At 45.2% G+C, this 21,375-nt stretch overlaps 1 protein-coding gene and 1 long non-coding RNA gene across 10 annotated transcripts in view; one reads left to right on the forward strand and one right to left on the reverse strand.

Moving 5' to 3' along the window:
- The window catches only part of RANBP3 (RAN binding protein 3), a 245,503-nt gene that overhangs the window by 99,728 nt on the left and 124,400 nt on the right, over positions 1 to 21,375 (reverse strand). For all 9 annotated transcript variants that reach the window (XM_032773816.2, XM_032773846.2, XM_032773837.2 and 6 more), the window contains one exon: positions 617 to 682. In XM_032773816.2, the coding sequence (XP_032629707.1) occupies positions 617 to 682 (66 nt within the window). The remainder of the gene's footprint in view (positions 1 to 616; positions 683 to 21,375) is intronic.
- LOC142047451 (uncharacterized) overlaps positions 1 to 21,375 on the forward strand; it is a 390,762-nt gene that overhangs the window by 39,772 nt on the left and 329,615 nt on the right. The gene's annotated exons all lie outside the window — the stretch shown is intronic.

The following is a 21,375-nucleotide window of genomic DNA, read 5'->3' on the forward strand; positions in this document are numbered from 1 at the left end:
TGGCCACAAAAAGGTTGGGGACCACTGAGTTAGGGTTTCTCCTCAGAATTAAAAAAAAGGAACACTTGGTCCATTAAAATGTTATGAAAAAATTGTCACCTTTAACATTAATATTTTACTTGCACTGAAGGAGTCATTTTTCAAAGTTTCCAAATAGATGTCCTGAATTTGGATGGCTAAGGAGACTGCTAGATATACTGACTGTCTCCATCTTTGTACACATGCCCTAATTTTGATTTATATAAATTGGCTTTTGAGCACTAGAACAGAGCAAAACAAAACATGAGAAAGCAATAAACTTTGGTAATATTTTACAAACTCCCATTTGTACTGAGAATGAAACAGTTTACATTACAAATCATGGCTTCCACTAACACAAAGCAACAGTTTTATTTCCTTAAACTCCTATGGTAATTGTAACAGCACTGCTCCCTCTGTCACATACTTACATACACAAAACAAATTTCTTAACCCCAGTGTTCATGCAATAGAAGACCATTTTTTAAACAGGAACTAGAATCCTTCCAATTTGGAGATTAGTTTGAGGAAACCCCTGAATAAAACAAGGTCTTCATTTAATGTGCTTTTCCTCTGCCTCAGAAAATAGTAAACCTACCTGCGCTGGGTGCCTGGCCATGGATAAGTGTTGGTGGTTTTAGACGGAATCCACTGCTCTTTTCCTCTAGAAGTACAATACAAAATATAAGAACGTAGGTTCTCAGAGGCATGTAGCAAAAACAGGGAACCGAGCAGAATGCAAAGAATTAAGCACTCTCACAGCAGACACAAGCCACAGAGAGCTCACACTTTTCCCAATGTAATGTCCATCAGCAGCAGAAATCCCTAATATAAAAAGAAAGGAGGGGAGATAGCTCAGTGGTCTGAGCACTGGCCTGCTAAAACCCAGGGTTGTGAGTTCAGTCATTGAGAGGGGTCACCTAGGGATCTGGGGCAAAATCAGTACTTGGTCCTGCTAGTGAAGGTAGGGGCTGGACTCAATGATCTTTCAGGGTCCCTTTCAGTTCTATGAGACAGGTATATCTCCATATATTTAATGCTGCAAAATGGGTTTTCTTCCCAAATTCGAGGAGGCTATCTTGTTTTCCTCAATAAGAAATACAGTTTTAGCTTCCACTGAACAAGACAGTAAAATTAAATCAAGAGGGACAAATTATGAGTTGTTGCCAGATATACATTTTAACTTTTATTGTTTTAAGGAAAACATAACCAGATTTTTCGTTGTGTTGTAAATCGTGAGTTCCCAGGCACAAAAAATAAAAATGGATACTTATTAAGAAACAAACAGTTGCTTTAACCAAGTAGAGTGATCACACTAAAAAGTAAAACTGAAAGCATGGCAAAATCCAACAGCAGCTACCATTAAAGAACATAAGATATTATACTGTTGACGGTATATACTTGAAAGAGATGCAAGCAAGCAGTGTATATCTACTTGGTCTCCCTGAGTGAGGAAAAAAGGAAAGGATATCTGAGGTCCTTTATGATATTGGGTTTACGTGCCTTTACTGAATCAGACTTACCTGAGGATTATAGAACCAGTTTAAGAGGACAGACTGGTTATGAGGAATTGGGGGGGGGGGGGGGAACCCACACACCTCTAGAATTCTGGAAGATGAGATTTAGGACTTGGCTGCACATAAAACACTACAGTAGCACAGCTGCGCTGCTGCAGCTCCTCCACTGATGCATTTCACTGTAGACATCACCCATGCCAATGGGAGGGATTCGGCCGTCAGCATAGGTAATCCAACTCCCCGAGAGGCGGTAGCTAGGCCAATGGAAGAATTCTTCCACTGACCTAATGCAGTATACATGGAGACTTAGGTTGTCTTAGGCCTGGTCTACACTACGAGTTTATACCGAATTTAGCAGCGTTAAACCGAGTTAACCCTGCACCCATCCACACAATGAAGCCCTTTATATTGATATAAAGGGCTCTTAATACTGGTATCTGTAATCATCCCCGAGGGGAGTAGTGCTGAAATCGGTACTGCCATGTCAGATTAGGGTTAGTGTGGCCGCAGATTGACAGTATTGGCCTCCGGGCACTATCCCACAGTGCACCATTGTGACCGCTCTAGAAAGCAATCTGAACTCGGATGCACTGGCCAGGTAGACAGGAAAAGCCCCGCGAACTTTTGAATTTCATTTCCTGTCTGCCCAGCGTGGAGAGCTGATCAGCACAGGTGACCACACAGAGATCATCAGCACAGGTAAGCATGCAGCCTGAGAATCAAAAAAGAGCTGCAGCATGGACCGTACGGGAGGGGTACTGGATCTGATCACAATACGAAGAGATGATTGCATGCTAACAGAACACTACAGGATAATTCCGAATTACATTAAACCGGTTTTATAAAACAGATATTATAAATTCGATTTCACGCGGCCACACTAGGCACAGTAATTCGGTGGTGTGCGTCCATGGTCCGAGGCTAGCGTCGATTTCTGGAGCGTTGCATTGTGGGTAGCTATTCCATAGCTATCCCATAGTTCCCGCAGTCTCCCCTGCCCCTTGAATTCTGGGTTGAATCATTGTCGCGGGTGGTTCTGGGTAAATGTCGTCAGTCATTCCTTCCTCCGGGAAAACAACAGCAGACAATCCTTTCGCGCCCTTTTTCCCTGGATTGCCCTGGCAGACGCCATAGCACGGCAACCATGGAGCCCGTTCAGCTTTTTTTATTTTACAGTCACCATATGTGTACTGGATGCCGCGGACAGAGGCGATACTCCAGCGCTACACAGCAGCAGCATTCATTTGCTTTTGCATGATAGCAGAGATGGTTACCAGTCGTTCTGTACCGTCTACTGCTGGAGTAAACTGGCAATGAGATGACGGTTATCTCTCCCCTTTGTACTGTCTACTGCTATCATGAGTGCCCCTGGCTGAGATCGCCGGGGGCGCAAAAGCAAAACTGGGAATGACTCCCCGAGTCAATCCCTCCTTTATGGTTTCTAAAAATAGAGTCAGTCCTGCCTAGAATATGGGGCAAGTGTACTAGAGGACCAGTGTATCAGAGAGCACAGCTGCTCCGTGTCAGTATTCACAGGGGGTGCCCCTGCAACAACCCCACCCGTTGCTTCCCTCCTCCCCAACCTTCCTGGGCTACCGTGGCAGTGTCCCGCCCATTTGTGTCATGAAGTAATAAAGAATGCAGGAGTTTTTAGTGACATAAAATGAGGGGGAGGCAGCCTCCCGGTGCTATGATAGTCCAGGCAGGAACATTAAGCGGTGCAGGGGGAGAGGAGCCCAGCATCCCACTGCTATGATAGTCCAGGCAGTACAGAATCTTTTCTTTACACATGAAAGGGAGGGGGCTGATTGAAGCTCAGCCCCAGTTTATGATGAAGATGGTTACCAGCCATTCTGTAACATCTACTGGGAGTGACCAGGAATCATTCCTGTTCTGTTTTTAGCCAGGCGCCCCCCCCCCGGCTGGCCTCATCTCAGGCCAACATGTTAGATATTGAACAATTATCAAGCATTGGCGCTCGGGTTCATAAGGACCGTTACCAGTCCTACTGCACCGTCTGCCACCGGAGAGGGAGAGAGGAGCGAATACTGCGCTTCACTGCTGCAGCATAGCGTCTACCAGCAGCATTCAGTAGACATAGGGTGACATTGAAAGAAGTCAAGAAATGATTTCTTTCCCTTTTCTTTCACGTGGTGGGGGGGGGCGAGTAAACTGAGGAGCTATTCCCTGAACCACGCCGGACAATGTTTGAACCTACAGGCACTGGGAGCTCAGCCAAGAATGCAAATAGTTTTCGGAGAATGCTGTGGACTGTGGGATAGCTGGAGTCCTCAGTACCCCCTCCCTCCATTAGCGTCCATTTGAGTCTCTGGCTTGCCGTTACGCTTGTCACGCAGCACTGTGTAGCCTGGAGATTTTTTTTCAAACGCTTTGGCATTTCGTCTTCCGTAACGGAGCTCTGATAGAACAGATTTGTCTCCCCATACAGCGATCAGATCCACTATCTCCCGTACGGTCCATGCTGGAGCTCTTTTGGATTTGGGACTGCATCGCCACCCGTGCTGATCAGAGCTCCATGCTGGGCAAACAGGAAATATAATTCAAAAGTTCGCGGGGGCTTTTCCTGTTTACCTGCCCACTGCGTCCGAGTTCAGATTGCTGTCCAGAGCGGTCAGTGGTGCACTGTGGGATACCTCCCGGAGGCCAATAATGTCGATTTCCGTCCACACTAACAGTATTCCGAAGTAATACTATCGATTTTAGCGTTACTCCTCTCGTTTTGTAGGAGTACAGAAATCGATTTAAAGAGCCCTTTAAATTGATTTAAAGAGCACTGTAGTGTGGACAGTATCCCAGACAATGAAGCCATGGAAGGGACCTCTGGTGAGTGTACCTTTGTAAATATAAAACATGGTTTAAAAGCAAGCGTTTTTTAATAATTAATTTGCCCTGAGGACTTGGGATGCATTCGCGGCCAGTACAGTTACTGGAAAAGTCTATTAACATGTCTGGGATGGAGCGGAAATCCTCCTGAGAAATCTCCATGAAGCTCTCCTGGACGTACTCCAAAAACCTTTGCAGAAGGTTTCTGGGCAGCGCAGCCTTATTCCGTCTTCCATGGTAGGACACTTGACCACACCATGCATGTAGCAATAATCTGGTATCATTGCATGACAAAGCCTAGCAGCGTATGGTCCCGGTGTTTGCTGGCATTCAAGCAACATCCATTCTTTATCTCGCTGTGTATCCTCAGGAAAGTGATATCGTTCATGGTAACCTGGTTGAAATACGGGAATTTAATTAACGGGACAGAGGTGGCCATTCCTACTGGGCTGTTTGCCTGTGGCTGAAAAAAAATCTTCCCTGCAGTTAGCCAACCCGGGGGGGGGGGGGTGATTTAGCGCTGAGTGTTTTCACGTTTGCCTAGCAGGGATCTTCCCCGATACCAGCCACACGGTGAGGAGGGGTAAAGTGATCATCCCAGAGAAACTGGATTGGGGGGGGGGTTGGTTCTGCTGCTGCACATTAACAGGAAAGACAGCACTCGACGTGCTTTGCTTGGTATTTGGGAAAGGAGGGCGCTGGATATATGAAGGCTGCAGAAACCGAAAGACAATGCCTTACCATGGCCGCATGCAAGCCGAATTCTGTTGCCCGGACCTGCGTCTGTGATTTCTAACACCAAAGCTGCAGGCACTCAATATTAAGATGCAAAATGCGACCTTGTACTGAAATCACACGTGCATAATGTAATGTGAATAGTGTTGTTCACCGTGAAAGAGTATAACCATTGCTCTGTAAAATATATCTTTTTAAATAATTCTCTCCCTTTTTTCCCTCCCTCCTGCAGCTGCCAATTTTTCAAGCCTCCCTCCTCTGTCCCGAAGGCTATCTCAGATAAGGCAGCGGAAAAAAAAGACGCGAGACGAAATGTTCTCAGAAATCATGGAAGTGACCCGCAATGAAAGAGCTCATCTGAATGAGTGGAAGGACATGGTATCAAAGTACAGGAAAGATGCCAGTGACGTGAGGACAGACGGGATGAAACGTGAGGACAGGAGGCGAGATGTGAGAAGGAGGGATGCTCGAGATGAGAGGTGGCGGCAGGAAGATCAGAGGAGGCATGATGCAACGCTGGGGCTGCTGCGTGATCAAACTGACATGCTCTGGCGTCTGGTGGAGCTTCAGGAACGGCATCAGGATCACAGAGTGCCGCTGCAGCCCCTGTATAACCACCCTCCTCCCTCACCATGTTCCTTAGCCTCCTCATCCACCCAGACGTGTAAGAATGCATGGGGGGACTCCGTGCACCAGCCCACTCCACCCCAGTGGACAGCCCAACCAAAAGGCTGCTGTCATTATTTTTAAATTTTTTTAGTGGCCTTTTCTTCCCCTATCCCCCTCCCAAACCCACCCAGCTACCCTGTCAGTTCTCTCCCTTTTTTATAATCAATTAATAAAGAATACATGATTTTTAAATGAATAGTGACTTTATTTCCTTAGAAAGCAAGCTGTAATCGAAGGGGAAGGGGATTGCTTACAGGGAATGAGTCAATCAAGGGGGCGGGTTTTCATCAAGGAGAAACAAACACAACAGTCACACCGTACTCTGGCCAGTGATGAAAACTGGTTTTCAAAGCTTCTCTGATGCGCAGTGGCTTCCTGGTGTGCTCTTCTAATCGCCCTGGTGTCTGGCTGCGCGTAATCAGTGGCCAGGTGATTTGCCTCAGCCTCCCATCCCGCCATAAAGTCTCCCCCTTACTCTCACAGAGATTGTGGAGCACACAGCAAGCAGCAATAACAATGGGGACATTGGTTTGGCTGAGGTCTGAGCGAGTCAGTAATGTGCACCAGCGCGCCTTTAAACGGCCAAATGCACATTCTACCATCATTCTGCACTTGCTCAGCCTGTAGTTGAACAGCTCTGACTACTGTCCAGGCTGCCTGTGTATGGCTTCATGAGCCATGGCATCAAGGGGTAGGCTGGTCCCCCAGGATAACTATAGGCATTTCAACATCCCCAACTGTTATTTTCTGGTCTGGGAAGTAATTCCCTTGCTGCAGCCATTTAAACAGATTAGTGTTCCTGAAGACGCGAGCATCATGAACCCTTCCTGGCCATCCACGTTGATGTTGGTGAAATGTCCCTTGTGATCCACCAGTGCTTGCAGCACCATTGAAAAGTACCCCTTGCGGATTTATGTACTGGGTGCCCTGGTGCTCCGTGCCAAGATAGGGATATGGGTTCCATCTAGCGCCCCACCACAGTTAGGGAATCCCATTGCAGCAAAGCCATCCACTATGACCTGCACATTTCCCAGAGTCACTACCTTTCGTTAGCAGCAGCTTAGTGATTGCTTTGGCTATTTGCATCACAGCAGCCCCCACAGTAGATTTGCCCACCCCAAATTGATTCCCTGCTAACCGGTAACTGTCTGGCGTTGCAAGCTTCCAGAGGGCTATCGCCACTGGCTTCTCAACTGTGAGGGCTGCTCTCATCTTGGTATTCTGGTGTTTCAGGGCAGGGGAAAGCAGGTCACAAAGTTCCATGAAAGTGTCCTTACACATGCGAAAGTTTCACAGCCACTGGGAATCGGCCCAACACAAGCAACACTATGCGGTCCCACCAGTCTGTGCTTGTTTCCCAGACCCAAAATCAGCGTTAAATGGCTAGAACCTGCCCCATTACTGGCATGATCTCCAACGCGCTGGGGCCCGCAGTTTGAGAGAATTCTGTGTCCATGTCCTCATCACTCTCGTCGCCACTCTACCATAGCTGCCTCCTCCTCGCCTGGTTTTGCAGGTCTTAGTTCAGCATAGATTGCACAAGAATGCACGAGATGTTTACAACGTCCATGATTGCTGTTTTGAGCTGAGCAGGGTCCATGCTTGCCGTGGTATGGCGTCTGCACAGTTCACCCAGGAAAAAAGGCGCAAAACAGTTGACTGCCGCTGCTTTCACGGAGGGAGGGGTGAGGCTGTACCCAGACCCACCAGTGACAATCTTTTTTTTGCCCCACCAGGCACAGAATTCCAATGGGTGGGGGAGATTGCGAGAACTATGGGATAGCTACCCACAGTGCAACACTCCGGAATTCAACGCTAGCCTTAGTACATGGACGCACACTGCCAAATTAATGTGCTTAGTGTGGCCATGTGCACTCGACTTTATACAATCTGTTTCAAAAAACTGGTTTCTGTAAAATCGGAATAATCCTGTAGTATGTAGACATACTCCTAATTACGCTGCCTGGTGGTGTGGATTTTTCACACACCTGATTGATATAGTTAAACCAATCTCGTTTTCTGGTATTGACCAGGCCTTACTTGTTGTATGGTCAAAGAGAGAGCCCACCACGCAGTCCACTCTCCCATCACCCCCCCATTATGGGACAACGTTTGCTCACTATCATAGTGAACAGAACCCCCACCAATTATAATCTATTCAGATGTGTCAAGCTTTCCTGTTACAGAAGGCCTATCCTTAGCCATGCCCCCAGCACAGAAGCAACAATATTTGTACAAGTAGCTGTACAGGACATTTTGCTGTGAATAGTCTTTGGTTTCTGCAGCCCCACTTTGCTGAGACAAAAGTTTGCTAAAACACTACTGCATGAGGAGGAAAGATCCTTTTTGAGGGCTCAGAAATGGAACTAGAAAATGAAGTAATCCAACAAGCATTAGAAGCACAAAAGACTAACACATTTCCAACACTCTGAAGGCAATTACCCCTTTGGTGATGGAAGGCAATGTTTATGTTGAATCAAAATTCTACAGAACACTTGGTTTTCTATTTGGCTATGGCATCAAGCTGTATCTACATTAAAATAAAGGTAATCAAGTTTCACATTTCGGGGCATAAATTAATTGTTTGCGGGGTGTCAAGAAAATCTCTCGCATTGACTAACCTGGAACACTACATAATAGGTTAGGAGATACACCAGGGAATGAGGGGGTTACTTAACTTTGAAGCAACAGATACTGGAGGCTGGACAGTACACTTAGCAGACCAGGTGTTCAATCCTACCATGGAAAATTCTCTGTCTCCAAGAACTTCCATTTACTCATTACATTAACCTCCCTACCTTCCTCATCACAAGCCAACTTAAGACTTGAAACTGAGAGCTAAGGAACACCAGGATTTGTATTAATTCATTACATACAAAATAGTTGCAAGAAAAAAAAAAATGGTAAAACCCCAACAGACGACATTCATTTTCCTTCACCACTTCTAAGGTAAGTGACTAATGTAAGCGTCAAAGGAGAGGAATGAGAGAGGAAACATTTATATAGATGTACAGATACCTGCTTCTATCAAAATGCTTTATCCATCACAAGCTCAGCAAAATATTCCCATCGCTCAGATTCTGAACACAACGGCATTTATCTATTAACTTAGTAAAGGTCACTCTGGGACACATCAATGGTCCAAGTAGCCTCTGGCGGTTATTTGTAGTCACTACCATAGGAGGAGGAAAAAACCCACACCTAATAGCCAGCAGGTCAACTGCACCTTCTTAGAATATTACATACGTTTTAGAATTATAAGTTTTATCCATTTAAAGAGATTTCACTGAACAAATCTTTTTTCTAAACAAAAAGAGTTGCTCAAGGCAAATCTTCCCTAAACTAAACTATTAAAATAAACTCACAATTGCATAAAGCAGGGAATTTACATACACAAAGACTCTGTTCAGCTCTCAGAGCAGTGGCCTCAAGACAGGATGCACTGTTCCCTTCTCTAGAAAGGCTTCTTAAAAGGGACAGTTGTGTTTCATAATGTGGAAAGGAAAGGAGCAACAGACATGTTCAATTAAACTGAATAGAACTCTCTTCAGCCAAGTTAAAAGGAGACAATTAAAAAAAATGATTTAATAGTGCCAGCCTGCCAGGGGCTGGTAGAGGGACAGCACAATCAGCCCCTAGAGAAAGGCGGTATCCCTTGCTGCCAGGAGCAGGCAAAATTATGAAGGCAGAACAATCAGCTGTTGGATGTCAGGGACCATAATGGAGTGGTCTGACTTAGCACTGTAGTGATGGCTGCAGTTGGAGTCACACCAAAAATCAAAATCAGAGTAAAAAGTCATGCCAAGGATTAAGACAGAGTTGGAATCTGAAGTCATGCCAAGTGTCAAAGACGGAGTCAGTAGCAGGGGTGAGGGAGAGAAAGCAGGAACCAGGAATAAGGAGCAGGGCAAGGCAGCAGGAGCCAGGAACAAGAAGTAGGAACCACGCGAAGAGGCAGTGCCTTGATCTCAGGGGTCTAGCCAACAACAGGTCAAGCAACTAGTTGCTCAGAGAACGGGTGGGACAGGAACAGGAAGCTTTATACCTGGTGGTGTCCAATCAACAGTCTGTTGTTAATCAGTCGGTGTAACCTCGGTGGCAGGTATTGTTCCTGCTGTGGAAAGCTCCTGGTGCTACAGTGTTGTTAATGCTGCTAGTGCACTTGAACCTCTGGTTTTAGCTACACCAGCAGAGTGCACCTTGCTGATTCAGCAGATCTCGACGTTACTTATAAAGAAAGACCACAGGTTTTGTTTGGTGGCAAAGGCATTTGGACAGGTTTATGGTTGACAAAGCATGGTACTAGTTCCCCATAGAAGCTACAGGTACACTAACATTTATGTCCGTGACACAGTAGCATGTTGTTCAATACCAGGATGCCGTCCCCTAGACAAGTGCAGATATGTCCCTTCTATGACTTATTCTTTAATACAGTGATATAAATAAGTTACATATTATATTTTATTATGGGTGGAGATTGGGGGGCACTGCCCCCCCAACTGGATACAACACAGAGGCAACAGGTGAGGGGCCCCCAGATTTCTCCCTTGTAATTGGGCCTGCTTCCTCCTAGAGGAGAAATGTTCAGGGGGAGGGGAACAGTGACATCAGGAGCTCTGTGCCTGCTGGACAGTTCCCCCCTCCATGATCCATGTAAGGGGAGGGCAAGAGAGCAGCTCCAGATGACTCTCAGCACAGCCCACAAGGGGAAATGGACTGGCAGGCACAGAGCAGCTAGCACTGCTTCTCATCCTCCCACCCCCTTATGGGGGTCGGGGGGCACTCTGCATCTGCCGGTCAGTTTCTCCACATGGACTGCGTAAAGGGAGGGCAGGAGAGCAGCAGCCTGCAAGCTGAACTTGGGACCACTTTCAATAAGAACCAGGCAGCTGAGCTGCTTCCCAACCAAGGTGAGTGCTCAGCTGCACTGCTACAGCGTGTCTGGGAATGATGCTTTAAATCAATGGGGGAGAGATGCTCTCCCGTCAACACAGAGCCATATACACAGGGAGTTAGGGTCAGTACACCTATGTTGCTCAGGGATGTTGATTTTTCACACCCCTTAGTGACGTAGTTATACTGCAGTAAGTGTGCAGAGTAGACCTTGCCAAAGATTCGTATGGACTTCAATAGGAATTAGATCAAGCACCTTGAGAAATTACTCTAAAAACCTATCGCAGGGATAACATTTTCTATTAGATTCTATAGGAAGATGGAAAACACCTATGGAAAATTGTGACCTTTACAAGTTTTAACTTAGATCCATTAAATTATTTTACTCTATCTAAATCCGAGAACAGCTAACCAAAAGGGAAAAGACTATTTCTTATACATAATATAAAAATGCTGTATTTATCTTTAAGACAATGTTTATTTCTCTCTCAAATCAGAGAGCCATGATTCAGAGTTATATGAAAGTGCTCAGTTCTGTTCATTCAAGAATTTGTTTTTATTCTAATGTTGATTTTTAACTGGCAATGGGTAAACATGGCAAATAGTTAAAATAAAAAAAGGGTAATGCAATCACAAATACAGTTTACATTCATTATTTAAAGTACACTGTAATTTAACTTCTGCTAACAAATTGGTAAATCTAGAAGTTAGACCTATACATATTAAGCCTCTTGCACCTGCCCCCCTCCCTCTCCACCCAAAATAGAAGTGAAACTACGCCTATGTATTTTATATGATTCTCGTTATTATTCTGTACCTGCTAGTTTAAACACAACACTCATCCATTCTCCCATAATTTCCTTTCTATTTTACAAGGGGTTTGTGTGTATCTGAACCATCTCCTAAAAATGTGTTTATGCAGTTACTTTAAAACTTCTGTTTTTGTACTATCCTCCCAGCTTTAAAATGTGCTTAATTGGTTAACTAATACCTAGTGTGTTCTATTCTGCCAAGGCCAGGCCTACTCTAGTTCATAGCGTTTGGTGCATACTGTTAGTTATGCCTAGGGCTCTAGCACGACCTATAGGTGGCATTAGCTGTATTTCCCACATCTGACCCCGCAGTGCAGTTGTGCAAACACTAAGTAAAAGCTTTACCAACCCTGCAGGCCTGAGTTCAAGACCTGTGGAATCTGACACCACTGCCCTTTCGCAGGATGGTCCCTGTGGAAGGCCTGTATTTTTGCAGAGGCATGCATGTGATGAGCTGGCTCCCAAAAGCATTCTTCAGGCCCATAGCCCTCCCAGATCAGATAGTACAGGCATTTGCGAATCCAGGGTGTTGCATACTTTTCATGGTCTCAAACTTGAACCTGGAGTGGAGGGTGTTGCACACAAGCAGGGGAAAGGATGGTCAAGGAAAGAATTCAGGAAAGAGACATGGAATACTGGATAGATCTTGCAAGATCTAAGGAGCTGTAATTCAAATGCTACCATTTTGATCTCCTGAATCATGAAGAAAGGCCCTACATATTGATCTTATCCAATTTATGCAAAGGTCGGCTGGCGTTCAGGTATTCTGTGGACAGCCACACTTTCTGACCTACTTCTACAGGCAGAGCTTCTTGGCAGTGTTTGTCAGCATGGTGTCTGTAAGCCATCTTTGCTGCTTCCAAGTGCTCTTTTAGCTTGGCTTGAGTTTCATGAATGGCCTGTACAAGACTGAAGGCAACAGGAACTGTTGGGGGTCGGAGAGTGGAGGAGTAGAAGCGTGGATTAAAAAATCATGCTAGAAGGGACTGGATCAGATTGAGACGTGTTTTGCATTGTTATAAGTTAATTCAGCAAGCAGAAGTAACGTAGTCCAGTTATTTTGACAGTCGCTCAGAAGCAGTACAGGTTCAAACTGTTTGAGCTTCTGGTTGACGCATTGTGACCAGCTGTCCAACTGGGGGTGATGGGTGGATGCACAGGACTTGATACCTAAGAGTGGAATACAAAACTTGGATATAAACTGGGAGCCACAGTCCATTGTAAGATGGCTGAGAAAGCCATGGAGGTAGAACGTGTGTAATTAGAAGGCATGCAGTAGTCAGGAGACACATGCATGGTACAAAATGGGCCATTTTGGTGAGTTGGTCCATGATAGTCAGTATTGTGTTATGCCCTTCAAATTCAGCTGGTTCCACTATTAAAAAAAACGAAAAACAAAAGGCTATAATAGCTACCAAGTGCACTTTAATAGCACTCAGAGACAACACTGTCTTTTGCAGTTCTAGGATGTAATCAAGTATATATGAAAGCAGAGTGGACACAGGTGAAAGATGTCTTAGGTCACACCAGTGGCTGAATCTCATCCACTTCTGCAGGTAATTATTACAAGTGGACTGCTTTCTATGTAATACTCACCTTACTTCTTCAGAACAGGCTGTTTCTCGAAGAACCCAAAGGCTGGGATGAAGACTTTGACCACCATCCTGAGAGAGAAGATGAGGGACAGACTGTAAGGTGATCAGCTGACAAATAGTGAGCTGGATGAGGTAAGGGAACCATGTCTGTTTTGGCCATGTGGGGACCACCAAAAGAACCCTATCCTTGTCCTTTCTTATTGTGATCAGCTTCCTGAAGATCAGAGGAGTTGAAGGGAATGCATACAGAAGACCTTAGCGCCTACGAAGGAGAAAGGCATCTCCCAAGGAGCAGTGACCCATTCCTCCTCTTGAGCAGAACTGGAAGCATTTCTTGTTTTTGGCCACGGCAAATAGATCTATTTCTGGGAAGCCTCAACATCAAAATACATGGCAGAGTAAAGGGATCTATCTCTGATTTGTGATCCTGTGTGAAGCACCTACTCAGCATGTCTGTGATGATGTTTTGCATGCCCGAAAGCTAAGTTGTTGAGATGCTGATATGATTTTGAATGCGCCAATTTCAGCCTTATTGCTTTGGAGCAGAGGGAGAGCAACCATGCAGCTCTGACAGTTGACACAAAACATGCATGACATGTCATCGTGATCCTCATGCTTAGCAGCAGTCCATGATTAGCAGCAGAAAATGGAAACAGGCATTCCTGACTGCCATGAGTTCCAGGAGGTTTGTGTGTAAAGTGGTCTCAAGAGGTGACCACCTGCCTTAAGAAGTGAGAGCTCCTAGATGGTTCCCCATCCCAGTAGGCATGCATCTATCTTTAGTAGTAACATTAGAGAAGGTTGAGCAAAGGGTATCCCCCTGTGCAGATGATGTGAGGGTCCTTCAACCAGAGATCTTTTCACACCCACAGGTGTCAAGACTAGTTTATTCAAACTCTGTCTGTTCAGCAAATAAACAGTTCTTAGCCGCCCTAGGAAGCAACACATGTGAAGTCTTGCATGTCTTCTTATAAAACTACCAGCTGCTCTATGGCCCAACGGCTGGAGACAATTTCCCATGCGTATTTAGGCACGGATCTGAACTGTAGTGACTAAATTGGCTAAGGCTGTGAACCTGTGCAAAGGGAGGTATGCCTTGGCTGGTATGAAGGTAAGCTTCTATGAACTCCAAACTTTGCACTAAAGTTAAGGTGGACTTTTGTATGTTTAATAGTATCCCAGTCAGCGAAAAAGGTCTATGGCCCTCTGAATGGCAAGCTGGGCTTTGCTGTAGAATCATCCCTTGAGCATCCAATCACTGAGAAATGAGAATATCAGAATTTCTTGTCTGCACAGAGAAGCAGCCACCACTAAGGAGAACTTTTGAGAATACTCTGGGCACAAAGGAGAGACCAAATGGGAGCACCTATACTGAAAATGTTCTTGACTCAAACTGAAGCATATGAATCTTCTGTGAAAGGGGTGAATCGCTATAAGAAAGTAAGCATCTTGTAGACTGAGAACCAATCCCCTTAATCCAGTGATGGAATTACTGCTGCAAGAGTTACCATCTTGAACTTCTGAATATTTACAATGCTGTTGAGTAATCTTAGATCTAAAAAGGGTGTCCATCCGCTGTTCTTTTTCAGAAGTTGAAAAGTACTTGGAACAAAACCCCTTCCCTCTGTGTTGCATAGGAAGTGATTCTATACCACCCAAGTTCAGGAGGAGTTGTATTTCCTGTCATAGAAGGTGCTCCTGAGACAGGTGCCTGAAAAGGGACAACAGTATAAGCCAAAGTGGTTGCCAGAACCAGAGACTGTCCCTTTGAAGTAGATTCACTACCAAGGGGGCTAGAAGACTGCATCCTAGAGTTCTTTTGAAAGGATTCCAGAGACTTCCTCTTCAATGCTCTAGCGAAGTGCTGCACCAAGGAGGCCGAGGCAGTCGACTTGCTCAGAGACAACTGTATGGGGAGGGTCCCCTGGGGTCAGAAGCAGGTCAGAGCAAACTCTCCATCATGAGGAGACATAGCTTAAGCTCCCAATTCTTTCAGGCTCTTGATTTTAATGGCAAGCAGAAATTACACATTTAGGGAACATGAGACTCCTCAAGGCAATGAGGTAACCAGGAATGCTCACCACTCACCAGGCTTGCCTACCAGCACAAAAGGTAGTGTGTAAGACTGGGAGAACCAAGCATGCCTTCCAAGCATTTAAGTTCCGCTGAGAGGAGGGAAAAAAATGGAGAAAGGACAATGATCCTTACACTAAAAACTCTAACTGTGTGTGTGTGTTAACTTTATAGAATTACAATAATATAAAAGCTAACACCAACAACTAATACTAATTAGTAGAAACGAGAAAAAATATAGCTGAGGTAAACTCAACTCTGACATTGCTATGGCTCAGGCTCAGGCAGTGGTGGTTTAAAAGAACTGAGGGCAGTTCACCTGCACAGCTCCATATAGCCATGATGCAGAGCACAAGGCAGAGTAGAGTGCATGCACAGACCAAATAGGCACCACTACCCAAAATCTCCAATCAAAAGCATACACGGCTCATGCAAACTTGAAGTGGAGCACCCGTAGGGACGTTACTCCAGAAAGGGCTTCCCAGTGTTCCTCAATCACCACTTTCAGTGATGTGCTTTCCTGTATACCTGGGCCAGACCCCAAAGGTGACCCATCTACTGTTTCTACAAGATTCAGGATAACCTTGGGTTGTACTGGAAGATCAAGGACCTGGGCCATGGAAAAATCCATATCAAGCCCCATACCATGGGGAAGGCCTGCTTGATCTGCAGGATCCACAGGTGCAGGGGAATATGCAGAACTGGAAATGAAGAATTCCTGATTTAACAGTCTCAGGGTTTCTTCCTCATGGTACGGAGGCTGGGGACTCTGACTGGGTGTGGGGGTATTCTTTTCCCTATCATCAGGTTAGCAGGGGTTTTGACACGGCACATGGATCTAGGACTTGATAAAGGCATAGGCATAACTAACAGTGTGAACCCAGGCTGTGAACCGGAGTAGGTCTGGCCTTGGCAAAATAGTAATGAACCAGGTATTAGCTAACAGCAAGTAAGCGCATTCCTGACCTGACAGGATGCTACAGGAACACCTAGAGCTCTCAAGTAACATCATAAAGCCAGTGACTCCGAGTAAGATAAGGACAGGATGACAGGATAATGGATAGGGACATTTTGTTTGAACTAGCAGATATAAGGATATGGGCGGTAACTAAAGATGTCAGGACTGTAATACATAACTTGTTTGTAACAATGTATAAAAGCAGAAGTAATAGGAGGGGCAGCTTTGTCCAGCCAAGGGGGAAACATCTGGTACATTAACTGAGCGGGTATCATTGTCATGGGCATGCATGTGTTAGCGCACCTGTAACCATAGTCAGGGCACTAATACCATGCTTCGGCAACAGTAAACCTGGCCGAGTGCCCTCGCCACTGAACCAATCCTGTGGTCATTTTTTATGAGTAACATCAAGGTCTTCTGAATTAACATGTGGCACTATCTGCTAGTGGAGCTGACACTGGCGCTCCAAAAACAGTAACAATTCTGCAGCAGCAACAACATTCCACAGCACTTAACAGTGGATACCACATACCTGCTCCTCCACAACAGAAGCAGATGGTCTCCTGTTTTCTATGCTCTCACTCACTGGAGAATAGGTGGGACTGTACTGTGTTAGTGTGAATGGACTCAAACGAGGCAGAGCTTGCTTGCCTTGAGGACTGAGACTTAGGTAAGTGCAGAAGGTAGGTGGGACCCTTTTACGTTCCAGCTGCAGTATCTTCGCAAAGATAATGCCAAAACTGATGGAGAAGTGCGGTCATGTTCCAGGCAGCATCTATGGCCAAGCATCAGAACTGGATGACAAAAGGGGCTGACTCCTACACTTAGGAAGAAAGAATCTCATGCAACGCTACAGGCTGGGGACCGACTGGCTAAGCAGCAGTTTTGCAGAAAAGGACCTGGGGATTACAGAGGACGAGAAGCCGGATGGGAGTCAGCAGTGTGTCCTTGTTGCCAAGAAGGCCGACGGCATATTGGGCTGTATTAATAGGAGCACTGTGAGCAGATCGAGTGAAGTATTATTCCCCTCTATTTGAGACTGGTGAGGCCACAGCTGAAGTACTGAGTCCAGTTTTGATCCTCCCACTACAAAAGAGATGTGGACAAATTGGAGAGAGTCCAGCGGAGGGCAACGAAAATGAGTAGAGGGCTGGGACACATGACTTACGAGATGAGGCTGAGGGAACTGGGATTACTGAGTCTGCAGAAGAGAAGAATAAGGGAGGATTTCATAGCAGCCTTCAACTACCTGAAAGGGGGTTTCAAAGAGGATGGAGCTAATCTGTTCTCAGTGGTGGCAGATGACAGAACAAGAAGCAATGGTCTCAAGTTGCAGTGGGGGAGGTCTAGGTTGGATATTAGGAAACACTATTTCATTAGGAGGGTGGTGAAGCACTGGAATAGGTTACTTAGGGAGGTGGTGGAATCTCCATCCTCAGAGGTTTTTAAGGCCCAGCTTTACAAAGCCTTGGCTGGGATAATTTAGTTGGTGTTGGCCCTGCTTTGAGCAGATGATTGGACCAGATGACTTCATAAGGTCTCTTCCAAACCTAAAATTCAATGATTCTATGACTCCAGAGTTTGACAAAGCTTTCATACAGGAGAGTCTGCCACACAGGGTTTGTGAGGGTCATTAAAAAACAGTAGCAAACGCTTCTCCAGATAAGTCCCAGTTGGTCAACATTGAACGATCCTGCTCTAGAAGGGGAGAGACTTATGCCAGAGCTATCCCAGTAAGCAGGCTCGGTGTTAATTAGACCCAGTTTACTTGATTATTACATACTCTTTGCACTGGAGCATAAACAGGAGTCTGCACTAGGTAAGGAACCCATGAAACTTATTGTAGGAATTATTATATACTGCCAGCAGAGGGACTCGGGGGCTGGTCAACCAAGCTGGCATCGTAAGGGCTGACAAGTCGGTACCCACAGCCACTCCAAGTGCTGTAGCTTGCTCCAGCACGGAGCAGTTTCTCTTCTGTAGCTGTAGCGCTTAGTCCCTCAGTTTCAGGTTTTCATCCTATAGAAAGGTGCAGTCTACTCCTGCAGACTCACAGGCCCCTGGGGCAACAGTGGGTCAAGCGCCCTGGAGGTGTCCATACTTAGTCCAAGGATTCAGCAGCGAATCCTGGAGAAGACCAAGAGGATTAGAGCAAGCTGTCAGAGTCTCTAACAGAACAGTCTGACCTAACGGTCAAAACAAGGGGTGGAGTCAGGGTTACATTTGGGGGTCATGCCAAAGATCAAAGCCAGAGTCAGAGTCCAAGCCACACCAAGGGTCAAATTTAGAGCCATGTCAAGAATTAAGTCAGAATTGGAGTCAAAAGTCACATCTAGGGTCAAAGAAGGAGTCAGCAGCAGAGGTCAGGGCAAGAAAACAGGCACTAGGAGCAGGACGTGGTAGCAAGAGTGTGGAACTAGGTATGGTAAAAGGAAGAAGGAGCAAGGCTAGATAACAGGAGACAGGAACAAGGAGTAGGAGGCAAGCAAAGAGGCAGGGAGTTGACGTCGGAGTTCTAGGCAGCAACGGTTCTCGTGAGTTGTTACTCGTGGTGGGACAGGAACAGGAAGTTTTATACAAAGTGGCGACCAAACAGCAGTCTGCTGCTAGTCAGCGGGTCTAACATCTGGTGGCGGGGCATCAGTTGCAGTTTCATCTGACTGCAGCACAGTGCGTAAATCTCCCACTAGACAACTAATTCCAGACCCACGGTGCCTGACAACAGACATGGCAAGAACCTTTGCTGGTCACCACAGGTAGAATTTTTAATAGATTAACTGAAAGAAGCGACAGAGTCCTGTGGCACCTCATAGACTAACAGATGTATTGGAGCATAAGCTTTTGTGGGTGAATACCCACTTCGTCAGATCTATTCACCCACGAAAGCTTATGCTCCAATAAGTCTGTTAGTCTATAAGGTGCCACAGGACTCTGTCGCTTTTTACAGATCCAGACTAACCTGGCTACCTCTCTGATACTTAACTGAAAGAAGAATCTAGTTCCCCTCAAACTGAAAATTATAAAAATGCATGTGTTCTGAAGGGCAGAAGGGCAGAAGGGGGGTTGGGGATAAGGCAGCATGGATGTTTACCACAATCAATTTGTTGTGATTTTGCACTTCACCATTCTGCAAATTGCGTATGACAAATGCGAAGGAAAGTAAACAGAAACAGTAACATAGCAATAAAGCTAATGAGGCAGTGGGGTATTATGGAGGTTGCAGAAGTTGCCCTATGCTTTTGAGTTGGGTTAAGGAGTTTCATTCTGCTCTTTACTATGGAGCAGCTGGTGAGGGCTCCACCATTAAGATTCAGTTTTGTACTTAAAGCACCGATTCAACATCTCTGTTATGAATGAAGAATACACTGATTTTCTCCAATACTTACTGTGAGTACAGAATAAGTTTACTAAGAATTTGCAAGTAAATTTATTAGCTGATCAAAATTAATTATTTTAAAATGGCTTCTTTAAGAAATTTAGCATCTCAGGCCCTTGTCTCATCTCGAATGGTTTCAGTAACAGAATAACACTATCTCTTCAAATTTCTTATATAGTTAAAACTCACCGAAATCTTCTGCATAGGCTAAATTTGAACAATGTTCCATAGTGACACCACGAAGGTGGAAAACAAAATCTAATTCAACATCAGCTATAGCTAATCTAGGACCATGACCACTTAAGCATTTATCATAATTTTATGTTTGAGTAGCAGCTGTGTTAGTCTGTATCCACAAAAAGAACAGGAGTACCTGTGGCACCTTAGAGACTAACAAATTTATTTGAGCACAAGCTTTCATGGGCTACAGGCCCACTTCATCGGAAGCATGTAGTGGAAAATACAGTTGGAAGATAGATAGATAAATAGATATTATATATATATATATATATATACACACACACACACACACACACACAGAACATGAAACAATGGGTGTTACCAAACACACTATAAGGAGGTGTTTCAGAGTAGCAGCCGTGTTAGTCTGTATCCGCAAAAACCTGTCATTATGCAAGGCACTGAATTTAGCTGTATGGAGTGGAAATCCATCAACTTCATGAAAAAACTCGCACAGATACAGACAGACGACATCTTCCTTTCCAAATGCAAAGAGATGAACATCATACCAAAAGGACTGAAAGTAAAAAATCCATTGCAGTCTACATACCACACAGACTATGCTAACAGATTGTGCCACATACTCTCAAAGAAACTGCGGAACCACCTGATCAACATCCTATACAGCAAACAGGGAAAGATTACGAATGAACTCTCAAAACTGAATACTCTCAAAAAACCAACCTTCCACAAAAACTTCCTTGTGGCTGGACTTTACAAAAACTAGACAAGCCATCTACAACACACACTTTGCTTCTCTACAAAAGAAAAAGGACACTAAACTATCTACACTACTACATGCCACAAGCGGCCACAACAGTGGCTCCTTTAACCAACCCAGAAATATTGTTAATCTATCCAGCAATGCTTTTAGCCTAGCAGAAGAATCTGTCTTATCTCGGGGCCTCTTCTTCTGCCCCTCCACCCCCATTAACAAGATACAATTCTGTGGTGACCTAGAATTCTATTTTCGATATCTCCGACTCAAGGAATATTTCCAAAACACCTCTGAACAACATACTAACCCACAGAAACCTTCCTACCAACACTACAAAAAGAAGGATACTGGGTGGACTCCCCCTGAAGGTCGAAACAACAGACTCCACTTCTACATAGAGTGCTTCCGCCGATGTGCATGGGCTGAAAATGTTGAAAAACAGCATCCTCTGCCCCATAACCTTAGACGTGCAGAACACAGTGCCATCCAGAGCCTCAGAAACAACTCTGACATCATAATAAAAAAGGCTGAAAAAGGAGGCGGTGCTGTCATCACGAATAGGTCGGAATATGGACAAGAGGCTGCTAGGCAGCTCTCCAACACCACATTCTATAAGCCATTACCCTCTGATCCCACTGACAATTACCAAAAGAAACTACACCATCTACTCAAGAAACTCCCTGAAAAAGCACAAGAGCAAATCCACACAGTCACCCTGTGCAGGGGTGTTCTATCTGCTACCCAAGATCCATAAACCTGGAAATCCTGGACACCCCATCATCTCAGGCATTGGCACTCTGACAGCAGGATTGTTTGGCTATGCAGACTCCCTCCTCAGGCCCTATGCTACCAGCACTCCTAGCTATCTTTGAGACACCACTGACTTCCTGAGGAAACTACAGTCCATTGGTGATCTTCCAGAAAACA

The sequence above is a fragment of the Chelonoidis abingdonii genome, chromosome 11 (genome assembly GCF_003597395.2).
Source record: "Chelonoidis abingdonii isolate Lonesome George chromosome 11, CheloAbing_2.0, whole genome shotgun sequence".
Classification (NCBI taxonomy): domain Eukaryota; kingdom Metazoa; phylum Chordata; order Testudines; family Testudinidae; genus Chelonoidis; species Chelonoidis abingdonii.